Genomic DNA, 16,300 nt, shown 5'->3' on the forward strand with positions numbered 1-16,300 from the left:
TGAAGTACTGCCTCAATAATTAGTTGTTTTACTTAGGCAAAAGAAGAATCTTGTTGGGCAGCCCTCTTGAAATGGGAGCAGCGTTTAAGAACTCAAAGATGCCAATGTTTTGGAGAGGTGTGGCTTAAAAGTGGCAAAGAGAGTCAACAATCCTAGTATCTTTTCAAGCTCATTGGGATTTTGACTCATTTTAGAGACAGCTGGGCCAGGTGTGATATTTACAACTGTTGTAGACACTTTATTTCAGCTGACAAAACTTGCTCTGATACATGACTATAGCACACAGCTCAGTATTTTATGCAAAACGTGGCCTAAACATCTATATAATATCTTCCCTTAATGGTAAAGATGCATAAATTACTCAGCTTTGAAAAAAATGTGTTCACTGTTGATATTTGTTGAACTCAATTACTAAATTCCAAGAAAGAAAACAGAAGGATCTTGTTTTTCCTTGTGGTTTGCCAAACATCAACCCAGTTTCAGAAGATCTGGGAATGGTGGAAATTGCCTTTGTTCAGATTTAAAACAAAACTGATCATTTCTGAAAAATCACTTGCTAAATGCTTAGCTCTTCCAGAAACTCTGCAAGTCTTGAGTTACCAAATGAAAGGAGAAACCTAATGGTTCCCAGGCCCTTTGCTCTCCATCAGTTGGCCAGACAGGCTTCAACACAGCCAAGAGCCAGGTAGGTAGGTTGGCATTAATCATACACAACATCTGGTGGAACTGCTTAAAAACTCCGAAGAGTCTCCCTGAAATATTTCATCAGCCCTTATAGTTAAGTGTGGAGATCTTTCTTAAGTTTTCACATTTGATTGTTTTAGATCCTGAAAATCTGGACATCAGACAATTTACCAGTCACCTTACAGAACACATGTACACAAGCAATGTTTTTGCTGTGGACATACTGATACTGATATTCAGGTATGGTGAGACCAAGTATTCTTTCACCTTCCCTCTACAAAGCATCCCACCTATCCCCATTAACTTCTATCTTCTACTCCATGCAGGTCCTCTTCTGTGACTATCCTTCCTATTCTTATCTTCACATTTCTTTACCCAAGAGACTTTGGTCCCACAGCACAGCTGGGATTTTTCTTACATTGAATAAAAAATAATAAATTTAGTTTTAATATTCCTTAGTCCATATTTTCAAGACAGAGGCTCAGTCAAAAAAGGTGTTTTATTAGTGTTTGTTCCTTTTGAATAATGACGGCAGGTGCACAAATATGAATGTAGCAACTTTACTGTAGATTACTGGATTCAGATCCACAAGATACTTTAAGGTTTCTATGAAGAATTAGGTGCCTAAGTATCTTTGGAGACCTGATCCCTAGTTTCAAAAATTTGGCTTTCATTCAGGCTCCTATAATCCATTAAGCTCCCTTTATATTCTTTTAACAGAATAGACTTTGATAGCACAAGTATAATATCCAATAATATTTCACCACATTCCAGATACTGGGCTAATATAAGGTCAAAAATCCTTTCAGCTCTGTGTTATAGAAAAAAAAACACAAAACCAAACCCATTTTATACCCTTGCAGTTCTCCTACTTTAGAATTTTAAAGGATTGAACAACAGCTCTGAATGTAGCCCTAATTACTTCTACTTTTCACAAAGTTTCGTGTTTTACCATCCCAGGCTCCAGGAAAATTTATGGTCTTGCCAATTGACCTCTCTTAGACATCTTATGCACTTCAGGGCCTGTATATGACAGCAGGTAGCTCTCCACCAAAGAAGCATTCCTACACGTACATACTTAATATGAGAGTCAAAACTAACGGCAACCCGCACAGTTTTCACAAAGAACTGTTCTATAACTAGGACTGGACATTTCTGTATCTTGCGACTTACAAAATCTCCCCTAAACAGAATGTCTAAGATTTACTGTAAAATACATTAGTTTTCCAGCAGTGACATTTAAATAAGAGCCAAAATAAGAGCCAATAGACCAGAGCATTCATGGCTTTAACTCCGTATTACTAACGTCAGTGTACCACCACTACCTTCCTATGTTCTCCACATCTCCATCTGAAGCTAGGCCACTGCAGCAATAGCTCACACGAAGGTATCAGCAGGGCAGCTGGGGCTCCCCCACTCCTTCAAAAGCTCTGCTTCTCACTGGGCTGCAGATTCAGACTCCCTCATGCTTATTCTCCCTCTAGCTCCATGACTCTTGCATTTCTGGCAGCACAATGCTTCAAAAGGAAGGGTGGAGAATGGCCTTAACCTGACTGCCCTGTGTATGCTGGTGGGTACAGCATCTTTCTGGGAACGGGGAGCATTGCATCCAGACCTCCTCAGACAGAGAACAATGTAGAGCACAGATTTCTGCACTTCCTGGAAGAACGCTGTCATCCCCATGCTAAGGAAGGGCAGCATTGCTATCACTATCGTGTTTGCTTAGGTGTATATTAACACCATTGCTTCATCTCCAACTGGATGGATGAAGGATACTAATGTACAATACCGGGTCAGACACCAGAATTCCAGAGAGAGATAAGCGCTCAGACCCTGTCCGCTGCATAGCATTTTCTGTCGAGCTGTAGATGACTCCCCTTTCACCATGCAAACTGCCTGGATCTCTCTCCAGAGCTCCCCTTTGCTTTCAAGATGTTTACACCCACTTTCAGTGGACTGATTGCCCTGATGAGGTTAGATGTCCACAGTGCATGAAACACGGTGCCTGATTTATGAGGCCCAGATGTTCCACCACGGTAAACGTAACATCAGAAAAATGAGAACAACTGAATGAGGGAGGCTTACCGGAAAGACGTGGGAAGTCATTTTCTATTGACCAAAAAAACCAACTCAAGTCTGGCTGTGAAGTATGTTGTATTGTTAGCTTGAATATTAGTCATTTCAGAATGTAACCACAACAGGTTTTCCCATAAATAAATCAAATCTCTTCCCATGATTCTCTTCATCAAAAACTTCCTATTTGAATGACAGTTTTTAATTACTAGATCAAGTTCTGCTTGCATAAAGAGTTTCCATTTCAAAGAAGTATTGCACTGATATGAAAAGTCTCTGTGGAGAAACATCCTTGTCATTGGAAAATGCACAAGTTTTGACTACTCTGTGGTTTTCCTATAGAGACCATGGCATAGCATATAGGGCGAACAACTGCATCAGCTCTTGCCAGATGCATATACTTAGTTTGCTACTGATCCACTCTGTCCCTGGCTGAGCCTCGATTTCTGTACACTTCTGTTTTCCCCTCCGTAAAAACACAGTTTCTAAAAAGTACTTCTCAACCTGGAGAAGGAAGTAGAGTGAAGGGGGAGGAGTGGGCGATGGGGCTTTTACTAGATCCCACTGGAAGTCTTGGGAGTGGTGCCTCTTGGCTGCCCCAGGCTGCTCCTGGCTGGGTTTGGTGAGCTGCAGATGCAATTTACGTAAAAGGCCCTCTCCCTCTAAGGTGAGAACAGGACAGGGAAGAAGCTGTTGTGGTGGTGGGGAAGCTATGTGGAATGAGGGGCCAGTGGAGCAAGCCTGAGCTGAGCTTCTCCCAGGATTTGCCATCACAGAAGAGGCAACTGCAGCATTTATCCCATCCTCCCCTTCTGCCAGGGAGCAGGGTGGCTGCCTGTGCCAAAGAGCTAAAACGGGTACTGCTAGCACCTGACGGGAGGAGTTACAACTTGGGTTCTCAAACTAGTGAAGGAAAATGAATGAGAAAATGTCCTATGAGACTCTGGAGCATCACAGAGGAAAGAAAAGAAAAAAAAAAAAAAAAAACCAAACCCAAAACGAGTTTGAAAACCGCTGGATTATAATTTTATGGTAGCATTATTTGATGGTCTAACTTAACAAGTCTTTCCAACTCTGGTTCCAAAGATTGTATGGATACTTCCCTATCTCACCCAGGTGTTTGAAGTTTAATTAATTAATGTTTGTAAAGAGCGTTACAATTTCCAGATGAAAGGTCCTATGCAAGTGCAATGTAGTATTACTCATTGAGGTGATTAGGTTAGAGAGTATCACATTACACAATACAGCTCTTCCCTCAATGATTTTAAGCGTTTGAAGTTTTGATAAAATGTGTTTATCACTAAGATAGATATAATGGAAATACTCTTAAGGTGTGACCTGGATTATGAAACCAGAGGTATGGTTTTGGGAATGGAACAAACGAGAATTAAAACAACTCCTGAGGCCAGATTTGTCTACAGTTGTATAAAATGTATTCTGTTCATCCTTTTTTTCTCTTCCAGTAGGCTCTTCTTCTCTTCTAAAATAGAACTGGTTATTACGATGGGTGTGAGCAGACATGCAACAGTTCACGTTCAGTTCCTATTTCCATACTCATCCAACTCGACATTTTCTCATAACTTTCTCAAAATTCTTTTCTGTTCTTTTTTTTAGATGTTTGGATTAACCCTGAAGGTGAACATTTTCTTTTTGGAAAGTTCTGCTTTAACCAGCAAATAAACTGAATTAAATCAAAAGCTTGTGGACAATGCCAAACTGGAGATTGCAGTCAATACGCTTAAGACAGGGTTGGCATCCAAAGCTATTTAGATCTAGACAGGCTAAAGGAATAGGTCAGCAGGAACTTCATGACACGCAACAATGACAGACGCAAAGTCCTGAATCTGGAATGGACTGACCCCCTGCATCATTACCAGCTGGGGAGTAACTGCCTGGGCACCAGCTGTGCTGAAGAGGAGGTGGGGTCCTGGTGTTCAGTAAGCTAAACAGGAGTCAAGCAGTGTGCCATGGGTATCAGCAGGAGTGCAGATCAAGGGAATTGCTTTATTCCGTGCTCATCAGATCAGATCTGGAATACGGTGACCGGTTTTGAGCCCTCAGTACAAGAAAGATGAGGGTAAATTGGAGCAAGCTTGAAATAGGGTCACCAGGGTGGTCAGTGGACTGGAGCACTTGATCTATGAGGAGAGGCTGATGGAGCAGGGCTTGTTCACCCTGGAGAACAGATGGCTTCAGGGGACTTAACAGCAATCTTCCCACACCTACAAGGAAGTTACTGAGAAGACAGAAGCAGGCTCTTTAGTGAGATACACAGTATCTAACAAAAAACAATTGCCATAAACTGAAGGGAGGCTTCAACTGGATATAAAGGAAAAACGATTTCATGGCAGATAATTAAGCATTGGGGCAGGCTGCTCAGAGAAACTGTGGAATCTTCATCTTTCAAGGTTTTTAAGACCCAATTGGAAAAAGCCCTGAGCAACCTGATCTGAAATTAGTGCTGACCCTGCTTTGAGCCGGAGGTTAGACTAGAGACCTCCTAAGGTTCCTTTCAATCCAATTCAATGGGAAGGGAGCAAAACACTAGTTTATGTTCAGGTTATGTATACTTGTTAAGGAATGGGCTTGGACTTTTGTGATTGAGAGAGTTGAACAAGTTTGCTCAAAATTTGTTTGAAAAATAACTTTAGTCATTATTTGTCAAAAGACAATTGTTAATATTCCAACTGCCAGGTTCCATCTTTGTTCTTCTTCCCTCATTTTCTAACAAACTTACCATGACAGCAAACAACAGAGATTTGGGATGGCTTATAAAGGAAGGCATTATTGCACCTACAGGTCTTGGTTAAAGGAGAAACAAACCCAGGGTTTTTAATAATACTGGGTAATGGAGGAACAGTGCACTTCAGTTGGCACATTTTTACTCTTAAAAACAAATCTGCATGTGCTGGTTTTGGCTGGGATAGAGTTAATTTTCTTCAGAGTAGCTAATATGGTGCTATGGTTTGGATTTGTGCTGGAAACAGTGCTGATAACACAGGGAAGTTTTCGTTACTGCTGAGCAGTGCTTACAGAGTCAAGGCCTTTTCTGCTTCTCACCCCACCCCACCAGCGAGTAGGCTGGGGGTGCACAATAAGTCGTGAGGGGACACAGCCAGGACAGCTGACCCCAACTGGCCAAAGGGCTATTCCATACCATACAACATCGTGCTCAGCATGTAAAGCTGGGGGAAGAAGAAGGAAGGGCAGGACATTTGGAGTGATGGCGTTTGTCTTCCCCAGTATCTGTTACGTGTGATGGAGCCCTATTTTCCTGGAGATGGCTGAACACCTGCCTGCCAATGAGAAGTAGCGAATGAATTCCTTGCTTTCTTGTGTGCACAGCTTTTGCTTTACCTATTAAATTGTCTTTATCTCAATCCATGAGTTTCCTCACTTTTACCCTTCCAATTCTCTCCCCCATCCCACCAGGGAGGGAGTGACCAAGCAGCTGTGTGGTGCTTAGTTGCTGGCTGGGGTTAAACCACGACACTGCATCAAGTTAAATTTGTGAATTACTAAAACACATTATTGACTAATCGAATTTTAAAATACACTGAAAGCTTTCTTTAGCTGAGTCTTCTCAGTTTTTGTGATATCTAAGTAAAGGATTAATTTTCCATGAATGCTGTTTTAATTGTTAATGGCACCCATTAATAGTTAGTCTTCTAGAGGGATATTCTTTTTCCTTGCATTTTTAACACACATTTTTCTTGTTCTTCCAAAACTTTGCTATATTCCCACAAGGAGTTACATGCCTGAGTAAACCAAGTAATTAAAAGTGTAACAAAAGCACACCTGCCATAACTCTGATCATTCTAAATATGTGATCGTATTTCTGATTTGTCCAGAAACAGAATCAATAACTGACTAAAGATGTCAAGAAAACAGGTTTGTTAAGGAGTCACATGTCAGTTTCCTCCTTTTTTTCTGTCTCATGCTTCTCACCCTCCTCTCTCCCCCCAAAATTACAGAAATCTGTAAGAAGATCAAAATGGAGCAATGTAAAAAGGTGAAAAATATTTAAGAGTTACTAATGACTGAGGACTCAAAAGGCACATCTTCTTGCAAATCTGTTCCTTAATACTCTAAAGAGGTCAAAGGCATTAAAAAAGACTGTATTAGAAAATGTATGAACATAAATGGACTTTTAGGAAACTAGAAATCTTAACAGTGGCTAAACTGAAACAACACAAGGTTAAGAATAATGTACAGACTCTAAAAATGCAGTAGAACAGCTATATAGTTGGTAATAATACTGAGCAGTTTGGGGAGAAGGGTGATTTCTATGCTTTGTTCCAATGATTTTTGGCAAAAAAGTAAATAAAACATCCAGTTTTCATTACAACTGCATGATATTAAAGGTAAAACTAAGAAAACACCTTCATGGAAAGAGCATTCTGTGTATAACATGTTAATGATAGTTAATGAACCAAAAGCCACAGAAATCCCATTGGACAGCTAACAAACACACACAGCTATTAATTAGGTCACGGTTGTTTCCTCACAAACCTTTTGTTCACTTTAGTTGTGGAAAACACCAACATATCCATTAGACCTGTGGGGAGGTATTCACCAGTGAAGAAAATATTTATTTATTATACATTAAATGCTTGCAATTATATGACTACTTATGGCAGTTCTGCTGGTTTCTCTCTTTGTAAGTAAACTATAATCACTCAGTTCACAATCTATTCTACTCCTCAGAACACCACTCACCTCAGTAGATCCAATTGTTTAATTTTGTGTACTTCAGGCAACCATTGTAACTCAATCACAGATTTTAAAATGTTTTGAGCATCCAGTTAAAAAAACATGGAAAGAATTAACATGCTTCATTTTCACAAAGCAGAGGTTGACAAAAGTATTCTTTTTAAGGTTACCACCGAGAGGTGAAGGGTAATTTCTGCTTGAAGCCCAGTTAAATTTGAGTTCCACTCACAAACATGGTTTGCCCACTACGTCAGTTACTTCATTAACTGGCTGTGAAGAAACCTACTGCAGAAAATTGCAAAACTGCAGGCTGCACATCATTTCAAGGACACAAACCAGCCCCATTTCCTGATAGCCTAGGGAAGACCATTGCCTTTATGAAAATAATCAGCAAGTATTTCCTAATTCCTATGTGTGTGCAATGCCCCATGGGGCAGACAAGATGTCAGAGAGGGTATTTCACAGTGGCAGAGTATATCACTGCTCTTTTGGGAACAAAGATGGCAGAGGCTGCTGGATTGGTAGAGCTTCATCTTTTCTGCTTGAACCTTGCTTTAGAAAGCTGGCCATGCTCATTACCTAACCAGTCTAGTTCCACTTCTCCCACCACCACCCTTGCCCCAGGGCAGCTGCTGCCTCCTTACCTCCATGTCTCCTGCCCCAGAACCTCTACCACTTCCTCCTCACACATCCCACACCACTAACTATTGTCACTGTCTCCCTCAGCCCACCGAGACTGAATTAATAAACCTGACCGAATCCAGCTGACTCTGACCAGAGCCTCTTGGGTGTGTCTTCACAGGCTCCTACTGCCGGCAGAGTTTATTTGCTCAGGTCTGCTGCTGCGCCTTACCTGCAATGGGTTCATGCCTCACAGGTTGGAAACCACAGGGCCAGACAGTGTAAGGAGTCTTTTTAGGTCATTACTTCTACAGTTTTATGAATTGCCAATCCCAGTAACTAGGATAACTAGGTTAACTAGGATAAGTCTAAAGTACGACTTAAACCTCTGCCCACTTTTGGATCAAAATTAAGAAGAAAGAGTTAATAACTTTATTCTTCTTCAGGAAAAAAAAAAAAAAAAGAAGAAAGAATAATTTTAAGCCATTAGCTGTCTTACCATAATCCTGTCACTGTCAATAACGGTGTTCAAGCGGTGTGCAATGGTCAGCACTGTGCAGTGAGCAAACTTTTCACGGATCGTCTTTTGAATGAACTCATCTGTTCTGAAACACAGCAAGAGCAATGCAGACAAAAATAAGATGTTTGCATGGATAACTGAATGGCAGGCAGGTTTTATGACTTCATCAAACATGACTGTATAGCAGGAAATGTTCTTATGAAGTCATTACAGTGCTTCTTCCTCTCCTTATATTAGATGACTTGGAGGCATATCACGAAACATACTCCAAAATCTACCCTCTAATACTTGAAGAGGAAAGAGTTTCTTCTTTCAAGTAGAGCAGTAAGTTTCATTTCAGGAGACTAACTTCCCAGGCTTTGATTACAGAAAGAGGAAAATTCTGTAGAGTCAGATATTCCTACAGATTTCTACACCAAAAAAAAAAATCATTGTTATTTTCTTTCAAGCTTTAGTTTGTGCAAGCAGCGAAGGTAAGTTCGTGAAAGTAAATATCCTTCATTGCAAATCAGCTGAAGAACGAACACAAGACAGCCTATAACTAAGGTTCTTGATTTCAATTGCAAAATGGGATTAAACAAAATAAGTGGTTGGTAAACTAAACTGGACTGGAGTAGCTCAAGAACGTGAACACAGAAAAAAGAAAACTTGGCATGTTCCATAAATCAAAAGTGTTAACTGGAACGCACAACCCAAGGAAAGGGATAAAACCTTTCAAGTTAAGAGCCTCAACCTGCTATATGATTTAACCACCTAAGAAAAGGATATCAGAAGGAAACATAAGACTTGTAAAGAATGAAAACTAAGCTCGAGCACAGACACTGAAGTATAGGGTTAAAGTGCTAACTGTCACAAATAAAGCTGAGAACCATGAAAAGGAAATAAAATTATACCAAAAGATATATAAGACACTAAAATGTTCTTTAGTTGTATAAACAAGCATCAAGACAAAAGAGGTGCAACACTCATAAAACTGGAGATTATTCAAGTAACTAACTGTACAAGAGAAGCATTGACACTACTTAACTTAGAGCACACCAGTTAGGCTTAAATGTGGAAATCTATATAGTCCTCTCTTTAGTCAATGAAAGGGGAAAAGCATGGCTGGAAGGTGAATCAGAGCACCTGAATCAGGCAGCCATCAGGTGATGAATGCCCTCTAGAGGCACCTGACAGCCCATATTCCACAGGAAGCCTTGGCTCCCAACCTGGGCACAAAGCCAGGCCATGTGAATACTCACATATTGCCCATCAGCCTTCAAAAAAACAAGGAGTGGTGACAATGGGGAAAAAAGGTACAGAAACTAAAATTCTCATCCAAGATAGAAGGAAGACACAAACAACTCAAAATATACTGGGGTTAGTTGGACCAAGGAAGCTCCAGCCTAGAAGTCAGGCACTTGAAGGCATGGGTCTCATTTCCAGGATTTCTATTAAAACATGAAATTGTACCTTATATATAACGACTGGAGAATAATAAATGCTGTAGATAGTGTTAAAACAAGACAAGGGAGATATCTGGATAAACTGGTATATTTAGGCAGCCGTGTTGGCTTCAACCAGTTGCTTGCAAAGCCTTAATTCTTCAAATTGTTAAAAGTAACTGGAAAATCAAATAAAATACAACAAAGATTCATGCAACACGTCTTTCTCTGACAAATTATTATTTTTTAGACAGAAGCAGTACTCTACATTGAATCTGTCTGTACATGACAAATATTTGGTATCACTTCATAAATTAAGCAAAAAGAATTGTTCTGATGCCACCATGTCAGGAGGCACTAACAATAAAAAGTGGACAAAGACATCTTTGGAAGAACAGGATGACTTAGAGGAATGGAGTAACCATTAAGTTTCCACATTAGAAAGCACAAGCTCATGTTCTGAAGGACTGACCATAACTTCTGTTACAAACTAGGTTTAAGCAATCAGCATGACAAAGGAACAGACAGGTCCCTGCTGATGACAGGACGAATCATCAGAGAGAAGGAAGACATAAACAGTTAAGTAAGAGTTCCCATGCATGCTGACTGTCATCTTCGTCTGGGGACAGAACATTTAAGCTCTGTCATGAGCTTAAGAGGACTGGGTTCTGGGCCGCAGGCTGAGAAGGCTTGGTCCTTCTGCTCCTACTTCCTAAAATAAGCTAAAGAACATGGTGGGACACAGGTGTTCCTCAACTCCTTCTTTTGAACCAAGGCCAGTACGCAATCAGGGAAGAGACGGGAGGAGAAATCGGGACAGAGCCAGGCTCTTTAGCCCTTGTGTGTTAACAGTCTCCTTAAGAAAAGAAAGTTGTTCATTAATGCCCCACATCACATCAATACCAGCGCTTTCACCCCAGTGTTAAAGCATGTATCTTTTGTTGCTATCTTCTCAGCAATGCTTCAATGACCTGACTACTCTGACTTTCGAAAGAAAAAAAAAAATCAGCACCATACATGAAAACACTCAGTAGGGAAGAGGCTTATATAGACAGCAGGATATGTTCTCTGCAATGGTTAGAGATAGTGAAACAGAAACAAAAGGTTCAGTACTCCCTAGAATAATGTAAAGAAAGCCTTTTTCTTTCCTTATAGTCAAGCTCAAGGTGAGGTTTCCTGCAGAGCTACTAAGGAGCACAAAGAATCATAGCTTGCTCAGGAATTTTGAAAACAACTTTTTAAAGGGCTCAAAACTATTTGTAACTCTCAGGTTATTCCTACTGTTATCAGAGAAGAATGCTTCCCTGTCGTCTGCATTCATTTATTGTATCTTCCTTTATTATGTGCATTCCTTATAGCACCACCTCTTCCTACATTTACAATAGAAACCATTTCTCATTCTTTGATAGATACTATCAAACTATTATCTTAAACAGGTATTTCTTGAATATAAGCTTATCCCTAATAAGAAACTGCTAGCCATATTGTGGGTGTGACAAACGTTCTAAAATGAGACTACAAAGTAATCAGAAACAGGCCTAATAGCTCCATCTTCAAATATCACAGTATGAAATCTCATGCAGCCATGTCCGCTGACAGAGACTCCACCAGGTTCTCTCTAAGGTTCATGGCAGATCTCGGAGTATAGTTTTTGGGGTGGCAGGCAGAAGCACCATCAGTAATCTCCAGAAGAATCTTGGGAAGAAGGTAGGAAAGGCAAGAAAATATAAAAGACTAAGAAAAGATCTGTGTACAGAATTACATGCTGACAGAGTACAGGCACTATACCACATGCCAATTAGTGTCTACCATCTAGAAAAGTGCCAAAGGAAGCAGCGTTTCTGTCCTGTTTTTCAGGTCATAAATGGACCCTTTGTGGCACCTACCCACACTGAGAAAGTCACCAGGCAAGTGCCAACTGATTCCATCACCTACCACAGTGGATCAAACCCCATCATCTTTAAGGCGCATTAGAAACCAAAGATGCAACCTGAATACCAAACCAGGGCTGCTGGATGACAAAAGCTCAACCCTAATCTGTATGAAAAGAGGAACCACGATACTCCCCATCACAAGAACAGTACAATAAGAAAGCACAAAATGGTGGTATAGCTGTCCCACTGGCACCGCGGGTCGAGGATCTAACACCAAGTTTCACAGCAACCCAAGATCTGGAGTAACCTGAATTAGTTGACTGTGTTAAAAAAAACCAACCAACCAAACAAAAAAACCCAGCAACTATCTAAAGAGCAAGAATAACTACGACCTGAATAAGAAGCAACAAAGTTGCTGAAAGGACCACTGGATAAGTCATTATCTTCAGTCTAATGTCCTCCTGGGACTGTCCTGCAAGTGTATCTCACACTACACAATTCCTGAGTGGCCCTGGATAATTTCTCCAAGAGAAAAAGTGACAGCGGTTAGATGTAACGAAAGGTTACACCTTACAAGGTTAAGCTGGCTAATGAACTGAACTATGAGCAATGGCTGTTTTTACCAGACTCAATGAACAACCAGTGTAAAAAACGTGGCAGTGGATTGGTCCCAAAAAATTTTCTCCTCTGTAACAGTAAAAATACTAGTTAACGCATAATACTGTAGTCAGTGCGCAGAGAGCTTAGTAAGTTCAACTTACTCAATATTTTAAAAAAGTCTCAGTTACTAAGGATTTTGTTTCAATATATCACCAAAGTGACTACAGAAAGATTTTCAGCTCTTCTGCTCCGGATTTCATAAAACTTTCCAGAATGGTTCAACTGCTATAAAATGATTCCATTCTTCAGGGTAAGAAGGCCAGCTTCAGGACCAAGAAGATAAGATCAAATTAAACATCTGTCAGTCATCACGTAAAACACGCAAGTAGTCTGACTTAGGGCAACCTTCTTTAGGGCAAGCTCCTCCTCTCCCTCACGACAGCGCTGACACCCCTGCAGCATGCAGAGCAGCTGGTAGCTATGAGGAGCAAGGGAAATAATAATAAGGGTACATATGGGAGCTGGAAGCTGTAGGAAGGAGGGAGAAAGGTGCGCTCGAAACCCCTTCCCTTCGCTCCTTTGCTCAGCTTCGCTCAGCAGCAGACAAGAATGGCCTAGCTGAGCTGGAGACACACGGCGGGGAGTCCCTCAGCCCTGGGGAAGGTACACTGCACGCCTCTCACCCCGCTGCTGTACCCAGCGCCTCACGCCATCTCACCCTTCCTTCTCTCCTCCCACCCCCAAACCCTGCCTTCTCACATTTGCTTCCAGGTTGAAAAGGAAAAGGGACACGGTTGCAGCAGTGGTTGAGGCAAGGAGATCAAGAGCCAGAAAAACAAAAAAAGGAATAATATCTCCAGAGCCGGCGGCAGCTCCCCACGGTTTCCTATCCCAGGTGCTTGCTACGATGTGTGCTTGCCGCCAGGCTAGAGGCAAGGATGCCAGGTATGGGGGTTGTGCATCAGAAGAGGAGGAGGTTTTCCTTACATGCCAAAAATGCCTCCCTAACTGCTCAGTTAAGCAACCCACATCAGCATTTCCTGATGAGCGTCCTATCAGATTGCACGGCTGAAAAATACTCCGCTGGAGTTACAGCAGCACATGAAGGAAAGGTAATAATGACTGTAATGCAAACTGAATTCAAAGAAGAAGTTCTAAGTTATTATTTGTATTGTTATGCCTAGAGTTGATACAAACAAACATTTACCTTATTATAATATATATTGCAGCACACACTAAGGAAGATCAATTAAATGGATAGTGTAAGTTGAGAACACACACATGTGAGATGCCAAAATAGGGAGGATAAGTAAGACGGTATTAAATTTCCACAGCTATGATTAATCACAGTTAATCTATCAGAGCTCAGCCAAAAATAAACTAATAGTCAAAAAAGGGGAGAGGGGGAAAAAAAAAAAAAAAAAAGGGAAAAAGAGAACCTCTGGGAAGGGAATGCACTTCTCTAAAGGTTTTAGAAATACCCTGTCAGCTGAACTGCAAAGCTACCCTAGTGGCACCACTTCTCCCCCAAGAAGATGTTATAAAAATGAGTCACGCCCAGATGACATACAAAATCCTTAATGCATCTGTTTGAGGGACTTGCTGTGTTATTGTCCTCTTTGGACTTTGAGTTCTCCCTCAAGCCATAGTTTGTTGGAACTATATATTCAGCTCAGACTAATTGATGCAGTACGTTTGCAGTATTGTTTCCAAAATATTTCCACCAGCGTTTCAAATGTTTCAAAAAGTAACAGTGGGGGCACTTAGCTATTGGAACAATTTAACAAGGGTTGTCATTGAATTTTTTTTCTATTGAGGTTGGATGTTCTAGAAGTACACTCTAGTTCAAACAGGAATGAATTCAGGAAAGTTCTGCCGGCCTGAGTTATACAAGACAAAATAACAAATGATAAATAAGTCCCTCCTGTAGCTTTAAACATCTCCAAATCTGTTTTGCAATTTCTGTGGTGTTAAGGACAGCTTACCTTGCCCCCCCCCCCATTTTATCTGTAACTTATTACACCGGCGTCTGAGCCATCTGAAGGGATAGCACCTCATAACTAGAAGTATCTGGTTTTGCTTATAGCCATTTTTCACCTTTCTAGTTTTGGGATTGGGGTGGGGAGTGTGTAATTAATTAATTAATAAATATTTATTTATTTATTTATTCCCAAGAGACATTTCTTCTAGAAATCAACAGAACTCAACTTGTTTCATGGCTATTCTGATGTTACTGATGCATTTCCCAGGAGGTTCTTGTCTTCTTGTCTATGGCTGCAGGACAAATGAACTTTGAATATTAATTTCCCTACTCTATGGAATGCACTGAAATTAGGGATATTTTGAGCATTTAGTTTATATCAGCTGTTCTGTAGCCAAAGCTCAACCGCCCCATTTTGAATAGACAATTATAACGCTATCATTAAAAACATAGAATAGCAATACAAACTACAAGAAATACAAAGCATTTAAGTTCATCTCTACAGTACAGATGATCGTATTAGAAGAAAAACCATGAGGTCATCTTAACATGACAAATTTTGTTTTTACCTTGGGTCCACATTTGCTGTTGCTTCATCGATGATAAGGATCCGATTTTTTTTTAGAACCGCCCTGGCAAGACACACCAGCTGTCTCTGACCAACACTAAAATTAGACCCAGATTCTGCCAGCTGCGTCTCCATTTTATTAGGTAGATCTTCCACAACCTCCTTCAGTTGCACCTGTTGACATGTCAACATATTGTAGGATGAGTAACTCTCTTTTACATCAGCTATTGTGTGTCTGATGACACAACAATAAGTATGCAAGGTTTACCTTTTATATTCTGACACAAAATGAGTAAGTGCCAAGTTGGATTACATAGTGTGTCAGTTATTAGAATTCTAAAAACATTAAAGCACATTGTTAAGAATCTATTAATGTTCATTAAAACTAAGATATGAATCAAAATGTAACCAAAGCGTCATCCCAAAGGATAATTTTTTCATAAAAGACTTATATAACAATATACATGTCTAAACACACAGGCGCAAACGCACACATACACAAACGCGCACACAACGGTCTACCTTTCTCCATCAACAGCTATGCCCTTATCAAACCTGATGAAAACACCTAAAACCTAACGCACGCAAGCACTGTAATGTTATTGGGCTTGTAAATATCAGATGTACATTATTAGATTTAATAAGTCACCTCTTCCAAGGCATTCCACAGCTCTTCATCGGTGTATTCATTGAAAGGATCTAAGTTTTTCCTCATAGTTCCAGTGAATAAAACAGGCTCCTGAAACCCAGTAAAATTAGCATTCCATTATAAACACAGGGTTTATATCGCAATAGGTAATTTAATAATAATCAGAACTAACCTATATCAACAATAGCACAGAAATATCCAACAACAAGCTATCCTTTATGAAATGCAAAGGAGTATTTCACAACAGCATGCTCAAAGTGGGGGAGGCAAGTGTGCAAGCAGTCTGTATGAAGATAATTTACCAAACGGGACAGGTCTGTTTGCAAATTGCTGTACACAGTTATGTTGGTACTCAAATGGGCATTTACATGCCACTGTTTTGATGCCACAAGCTATATATATACTTACATGAAATCATTGCTATCCTCCCGGTATTGTTAATAAAACCCAGCAACTATCACTGTCAATGAGCTCACATTCCTAAATTATGTTTGGGCAGTTTTGAAAATTCGTTTTTGAAGTAGATAAACCAGAGAGGAATCAAAGAGCTCAAAAGGCCTTTCTGGTTTTCCTTCTCTATTTGGTTTTGGGTT

General features: G+C 40.3%; 1 protein-coding gene across 1 annotated transcript in view; it reads right to left on the reverse strand.

The window, feature by feature from the left end:
* ABCC4 (ATP binding cassette subfamily C member 4 (PEL blood group)) overlaps positions 1-16,300 on the reverse strand; it is a 154,281-nt gene that overhangs the window by 16,402 nt on the left and 121,579 nt on the right. The window contains exons 27-29 of the mRNA XM_082305100.1: positions 15,708-15,797; positions 15,060-15,232; positions 8,591-8,696 (exon numbers count right to left, since the gene is read on the reverse strand). Coding sequence (XP_082161226.1) covers positions 8,591-8,696; positions 15,060-15,232; positions 15,708-15,797 — 369 coding nt within the window. The remainder of the gene's footprint in view (positions 1-8,590; positions 8,697-15,059; positions 15,233-15,707; positions 15,798-16,300) is intronic.

The sequence above is a fragment of the Platalea leucorodia genome, assembly GCF_965183815.1.
Source record: "Platalea leucorodia genome assembly, chromosome: 2".
NCBI lineage: Eukaryota > Metazoa > Chordata > Aves > Pelecaniformes > Threskiornithidae > Platalea > Platalea leucorodia.